General features: G+C 36.8%; 1 protein-coding gene across 1 annotated transcript; it reads right to left on the bottom strand.

The window, feature by feature from the left end:
• Positions 1-36: 36 nt before the first annotated feature.
• orai2 (ORAI calcium release-activated calcium modulator 2) lies at positions 37-6596 on the bottom strand. Its single transcript, XM_044140442.1, has 3 exons — positions 6208-6596; positions 3675-3913; positions 37-3281 (listed from the first exon to the last, which is right to left on the bottom strand). The coding sequence occupies exons 2-3, from the start codon at positions 3906-3908 to the stop codon at positions 2724-2726; spliced, it is 792 nt and encodes a 263-aa protein (XP_043996377.1). The 5' UTR covers positions 3909-3913; positions 6208-6596; the 3' UTR covers positions 37-2723.
• Positions 6597-7501: the final 905 nt, after the last annotated feature.

Below are 7501 nucleotides of genomic sequence, written 5' to 3' on the forward strand. Positions count from 1 at the left end.
CTCTGTGACTGAACAAAGTCGTCACACAAGACAAAGAAAATATTGACCTTTGTTTTATTGAGCGGAACATTCCAGGTTCTGACCCGTGATCTCTGCAGAACCCAGCAGGGTCCACAGACATGAAACAAACGGATCAAGTTACTTATGACTTTACGAAACAGATAAATAGAAACCGTCCACTTTTTTTATTCTTCTGAGAACAACAACAACAAAATTAAATAAAAATGAACTGAACGGCACTTTGGTCTGTCGTGTTTCTGTTTTCTTTTTTGGGAATGTGACAATAATTTGGTTCATGTTCCTTAAAAAAATAAAATAAAATATGAACAGTTCATCCAGCAAACTCAAGGCAGTTTTTCTGTAAGGCAATAGGAACAAGTTCAGATATTGAAGCATTTCAAACAGCATCCAGGCGGGTTTGTTTCCTTTGTAACAGGCAACAGAAGAAACTTTCAGAAACTATAAAAGCACAGTGAAGTCAGTCAGCTGTGAGATAAGTTAATGCATCTTTTTAAAAGTTATTTAAACATATATGCTCTGAATCAGTCACCTTGCAGAATCACAAGAGAAACACTCAACTGACGAGAAAACAGGAAGTAAACATTTAATTTTCAGAGAATGAAAAAAATGAAACTAAATTATTCACAACCCGCATTCATTTCTCTAACTTGGATGACTCTGACTTGCAGTCAATAAAAACCCACAATTTGCTTTCTAAACATTTTAAATATCACATCAGACCTTCCTGAAAAATAAGATGGGTGTTCGAAGACTGGTTTATGCAAGCAAGCATAAACCATTTTGCTTGCTTGCAAAGCAAAATGGTTGAAGTAAAATTAAGTGGAAGGAAAACGGCTGGAATTTGAGCTATGCTTCCAGCACAAGCTTCCTTCATGCTTGAAAATAACAAAAAAAAAAAAAGAAAAATTCTAAAAACTATTTAATGACGTTCTTCTGGTAAAATTGCGGCTTTATTCTGCTAGTATTATAACTGTATTCTCATAATTAAACAAAAAATTCTCATATAACCCAGAAGGAATGGTTGAAATAAAAACAACCAGCTGGATACAAAACTTTTTCCTATCATTTGTAATTTTTTTTTTTAGAAAAGAAAGCAAAAAATATATAAAAAATTTTAAACTAAAATCAGATCTGGTATGAAAAAGCCCAAGTGGATATTTTAATTTTGAGGAACAGAACTTTGGATTTTCATTCTTTGTAAGCAGGAATCAACAAAATGAGCAGAAATAAACACTTTTTTGGGGGCGTGAAATTGTTCTACATTAGTTTTTAAACATAATGTCTGTATTTGCGCATTTTTTCCATCATAATCTAATTTATTGAGATGCAGCTGTAACTACCTCAACTTAATTCATGTTCAAGTTTGTTTTTGTAGGACTGCAGATAGAAAAAGTCCCTTAATTAACCATTCAGACCACTAACATGAAAAATACACATCCACCACTGAAAATAACTGTAAAATAGTTTAAGTAATTTGGATTTATTTATTTCTCATTGAAAGGTTATGTTGTGTTTATCCTTTAGAGTAAAGATATTGTAAAGATTGACACTTGTCACCTGTTTTATTCTGGCATTTTGCACATAAGTTTGACGTGTTTCTATCTTAAAGAAAAAAAATATATTAAAAACGTCCGATATTAACATACAAGTAAATGTCTTACTAGTTGTAGCAGAAAGACTTTTAGTATTCAAGATGCTGCATAAAACGACTAGCAAACAAATTATTGTCTGATGGCGTGTTAGTGCCATTGTAGACAGAAAAAAAACAAAAAAAACAAGAGAAAATGTCCAAAAAACACACAGATATTTTTAGATTGATCTGAAAAAATTTCTAGAAAAAATGTGAAACTTTCTGAAATTAATAAGTTAAAACTTTGCAGGAGAAAACTTGGAAATCTACAAAATTTTGGAGATTTCTGAGTTTCAAAAGTCAAAAATATTTTCCTTATGGAAATATTCACTTTCAAAAGTCACTAAGCTCTGTTTGCAACGAAAAAAATCAGTCCTGATATTCCATGTCATGGAAGAGGAAGATGTTCAACTTTTGGAAATTCCAGAAGTTCCAAAAGTTTAAAATGTTTGACTTTTGAAACTCAGAAATTTCCTAGTTTTTTTCTGAAAATTTCTGAGAATAATCTAAAAAATGTTTGGCATATTTTTTTTCCATCTACAATGGCCCTAATGTGCTGTGATATTGTTAGAATAGATCACAAAAGATAAAAATTCCTCCATGTCCTCTAGAGGGCACTGTCATTTTGGACACCATGGAAATGTAACATTGTTTCTGAATGGAAGCATGCGAGGAGCTTTGGCATCACTTTTTCATCACAGATTATGGTTAATCCAACTAAAAGCCCACCTGACTAAATGAGAACTCTCTTTGGCTGAGCGTGAAAACTAGGTTGGTTCGAACAGAAGCTGCAAGTCAAATCCTGAAAGATTCCACTGATAAGAAGAGATGAAAACAGGAAGTTGCTCATTTCCAAATGAAGCTACCGTTGTAAATAAGAGGCAAAGTGCATTTTGGTATGGAATAGCCCTTTTTGTTGTCTGTAAACTTTTTATAGTTTTGACCTCAACAGGTCTGCAGATCGGGCCAGGATTCCCAAATCGTTCCCCTTTAAAAGAACTTGGCAGTCTGAGGCCCAGCTCTATAAATATCCAACATGGCCGAGTCTGTAGCGCCGCTGTGAGTCCCGTCATCACACCATCTGCAGGCCTCTCTCCTGGCCGTCCAGCTGCACCTTGATCTTGTGCAGTTCCTCGATCTCCTGGTGGTGGCGCTCCGTCTTGTGGCCCACCAGGGAGCGATAGAAGTGGATGGTGAAGACGAGGAAGATGATTCCCACCGGGACCATGATGATGGTGGAGGCCAGCGCCGCCTGCCAGCCGGCTCTGCCACTCACCGGAGTGCTGGTGGGGGTGGGCCTGGTGGGGCATTCCTTGGATCCACAGTCGACGGGCAGGAACTTGATCCAGCAGAGGAGCACGACCTCGGCCAGGAACAGCAGGATGCCCAGCGCCGTGGAGAACCCCCAGGCCAGCTCGATGTAGTGGTGCATGCGCTCGTGCGGCGACTCGCTGACCGAGTTGAGGTTGTGGATGTTGCTGACGGCCTCCACGTTGGGCAGGATGCAGGTGCTGATGAGAAGGGCGAAGAGGTGAACGGCCACCAGCACCGTGGTGCACACGGCGAAGGAGATGAGCAGCTCTCGAGGGTAGCTGTACTTCAAATCCAGCTCCACCTCCACCATGGCCACCTGCAGCACAAAAAAACCCTTAGAACAAAGTTTGTGGTGAAGACGTACAGATCCGATATGAATATCTGAATCAGTCCTGATATTGAAAACTAATCTATAGAGGGTGAAGAGTTGACAATATGGACTTATTTGGAATATACCATAACTATCAATCAAAGTTCTTACCGTGATAAGAAATATATCACAATAAAAAGTAAACGATACAATACATGCCTACCCCCAACCTTCAGTGCAAAAACGAAGCCACAGAGAGGAAACCTGCAACCGCTTCCTGGTTTCAGGGATGAGTGGCGACATAATGGTGAAGCAAAATTGTTTTCCGGTCTTTAAGTCCACACAAAAACAAAACACAGACTTCCTACAGAAAGTGTTGTTTTTATTTTTTAGACGTACCATTGCGAAGCCAGAGAGCAGGGCAGAGGTGCGGCTGCTGGCCTTCAGCTTGGCCCGGCTCAGGTAGAGCTTCCTCCAGGACAGGGCCTGGACTGAGTGGTGGTTGGAGCTGACCAGCTCCAGGTAGCTGCGCCGCACCCAGTCCCTGTAGTCCATGCCCCCGTTGTCAGGAGGCGGCGGCTCAGAGACCCCGGGGACCGGGGAGCCCATCTGCACGCTCAGCTCCCGGCTCATGGCACCTGGAGGATGAAAACACAGAAACACCGTCATCAATGCAGCTTCATTTACCCAGCGGCTTCAAAATGGGGGACAGATATTGAGGAAACATGAAGAACAAAAAAGAAGAAAAAAAAAAATAATTTAAGACTTTTTTTCATGACATTTGTGATGTTTCACAAATGTTATAATTCATCCTGTTTGGCGATCACATAAATGCATTTTGTTCTGGGAATGATTTAAAAAAAAAAAAACATATAGAAAAACATATGGCTTGTGGAATGTCTAAACTTCATGACCGGTTTACGTACAGAAAGTTATTGACAAAACTGGAATAAAAACAAAATTGTCATAATTTTTGGTAACGGGAGGATCTGTCCAACGACTGCTGTCCCAACAAAAATGATTGCCCTCGTTTTAATTTAAAAGTACTACTGATTTATTGTTTGCATATTATATTGTTGACTTAATTATTGAGAAAGGGGCTGGTTTACACAAAAACCTTTTTTCTTCTTCCTGCTGTCTCCTCACTTGTGTTGATCATGTTTGTAGATTAATGTTGAATGTTGTTAAATCAAGTGAATAAACTGACTGATTTTCACTTCACTATCAATCACTACCACGTGTTGCTCAATTAAGATGTGAAGTCTGCAGAGATTGAAGGCGCCACCCGGGAATAAGATATGAACAAATGTAGATAAAACACACTAAAGTTAGTAAAGGAGGAATTTTCCGGAGCGTTTTTATCCCACGGCAGAGTACTGGCTTCTGAACACCAGCAGCTATTTTTGACCGTCTCCCAGCGGTTTTGCAGTCTGTGTTCTTCTGTCAATCAGCTGCTCTAACTGCAGGTTTCTATTCATGTCATCAGTAAAGACCTGAAATATTCCCACAATCCTCAGTTAAGCTTATTAGGACACAGAGTGTGTCTGTCACAGGAATGTTTTTACTCCAAGCCGCTGCTTGCGAAATTCCAGAGGAGCCGCCGTGGGAATTAATAGAGGAGGAGACAGGAAGACAAATAAACTATCTTCCAGCAGTTCACATATTGTGATAGGAAAAATTTGAGCACATTTTTAAAATAAAAAATGTATAATAAATATTATCATACTGCAAGTTGCTGTTATGTTGGTGTTACTGCATTGAATAGAATAAATAATAACTTTATTATTCCCTGATGGGGAAATTCAGATGTTTGGAAAGCAAAGTGACAGACAAGATGAAGCATCAAATGACATGATCTTCTGAAAGAAAATGTTTAATATTTGGTTTGCTGTCTTTGCTGAACAGATGCAGCGCACTGTTGCAATAAAAAAAAAGCCTGGTAAGAGGTTCAACAATATTAAAGTTAATAAAATATTAAAAGAAACAACTGGGATCCAGAGTAAAGAATCAATTTATTAATTATCAGCATTTGTTTCTGTACTTTAGCTTTCAATTAACCAGACAAGTTAGTTAATTGCTAACTTTTGCTCCTCACTGATGAAATGATGTAAAAATATTCAGAAGAGTTAAAACTGATGGTTTCTTTGAAAGGGAAGAAAGAAAACCTTTTATGAAGGAGAGTTAACATATTTTAATTATTAAATAATTGCTCCATTTGAGACCTTGGCACAGAAAACTCACCACACACTAAATATTTATGAATATTGGGAGGTTTTAAGCCCTTAGAAGGTCAGTTTTAGCAAATATAGGCTCTTCTTGCTGTGTTTATTTTAGAAAACAAATACATAGCACAAAGTTGTACATTTTTTCACTCGAGTTTAGTAATATATGCAAATTAGTAGACTCGGAGAAGTCTACTATTTTGTCATACTGACAAAATAATCTTCAGCAATCGGATTTAAAGAAATGAAGGGATTTATATATTTATAAAAGGGAGCTAGTTTTAGAGAAAGTAGATTTAAACCGCGTTGTCGTGTTTATTCATCAATCCGAAAGCGCTTCCCTGAGTCTGGAGGACAGACAGTTCAGCAGATATCAGCTCCTTTACGCCTTCATGTATATTTAGAAACTTGCTAGAAGTTAGCAGGATACGTTTACAGACTTATATAGAAAGTTAATTAAAAGTACTGCAGTTACCCAAGTTCTACTATGAAAACCTAGGAAAGAAAAGCGGACAATAAAAAAAAACATAAAGCAAATACATTTAAGCAGCTTACATTTAAAGATAAAACAACGCAAACTCCTCGGCAAGTTTTCAGGCAATCTAAAGACTCCTATTGCTAGCTAATATAGCTAATAACAGAACAGTTTGAAAACAGCACAATTATCAAGTTTTTGGTCAAATGTATTAATTAAAGTTTATTTTTCTTACCTGTTCACAAAGGTGCCTTAGGGACCTCAGATATAAACTGAACCAGTCTTGTCTTCTCGCTGTTAGAGAAAGTAAAATATCCCGCAGGTCCGACCAGGGTTTAGTCCACCGGTTAACGTCTTGTTCTGCAGGCAACGACGGCCTGGTTTTCTGCTTCTGCAGTAAAAATTCAGGTTCCGTCAGTTTAATGTCTGGACCACAGCGAAAAGGCAGGCTTCCTTCCGCACTGCCACCTGAAACCCGGTCGCTAAGGTTCGGAAGATTTCGGGTGGGACTGAACAGAAAAGGAAAGCTGCAAAACTCATGGTTTCCGGTTTTGTGTGCTGCTTTCAAAATAAAAGAACACACAAACGTTGACAAAAACCTGACGTGGAGTGAAAGCAGGGGCCTCGTAGCACCTCCGCCATATTGTAAATGGCCGGTCTCTGTCGGAAAGAAATACAAACCTGTTTGGAAACGGACCTTTCCAAATAATAATAATGATAATAATAATAATAATAATAATAATAATAATAATAATAATAATAATAATAATAATAATAATAATAATAATAATAATAATAATAATAATAATAATAATAATAATAATAATAATAATAATAATAATAATAATAATAATAATAATAATAATAATAATAATAATAATAATAATAATAATAATAATAATAATAATAATTAGGGTTTTTTTAATATGAGAGAAAATAAAGAACACCTTCAAATGAAAATAGGCAATTGGTTGTAATAATAATAATAATAATAATAATAATAATAATAATAATAATAATAATAATAATAATAAAACAATTATATTATTATTAATGAGTTTATCTAACTAATGAGACGAATGTTGGTTAGTTTGCTCATGCCTTTGATCAGCAAACTAAAACTAAAATGATCCAAGTTTAGATCAAGTTCAGTTTAGATCAAATTCATCAAGTCAGAATGGCCTAGTCAAAGTTCATATTTAAATCCAATGGAGAATGGCAAGACTGGAAACCTGATGTTCACAAGTGCTTTCCACCTAATCTGACTGAGATTAAGTTGTTCTGCAAAGAAGGATGCCAGTAATTTCAGTTTCTATACATCCACAGATGATGGAGATGAAGTGGTTCTACAAATTATTGACTCAGAGGAGCTGAATATGAATGGATGGCTCACTTTTTGGAATTTTATAAGTGAAAATGTGAAAGCCATGTATAATTTTCCTTCTACTACACAATTATGTACAACTTTGTGCTGAGCTATCATAAAATATCAAGAAGTCAGGACTGCCGGACAATAATTAATACAGAGA

This window comes from Gambusia affinis, linkage group LG15, assembly GCF_019740435.1.
Source record: "Gambusia affinis linkage group LG15, SWU_Gaff_1.0, whole genome shotgun sequence".
Classification (NCBI taxonomy): domain Eukaryota; kingdom Metazoa; phylum Chordata; class Actinopteri; order Cyprinodontiformes; family Poeciliidae; genus Gambusia; species Gambusia affinis.

Coding starts and splice junctions, on each gene's coding strand:
- orai2 (XM_044140442.1), bottom strand. CDS start 3,908: ATGAGCCGGGAGCTGAGCGTGCAGATGGGCTCCCCGGTCCCCGGGGTC. Junction 3,282..3,674: donor TGCTCTCTGGCTTCGCAATG/GTACGTCTAAAA, acceptor TTTGTGCTGCAG/GTGGCCATGGTGGAGGTGGA.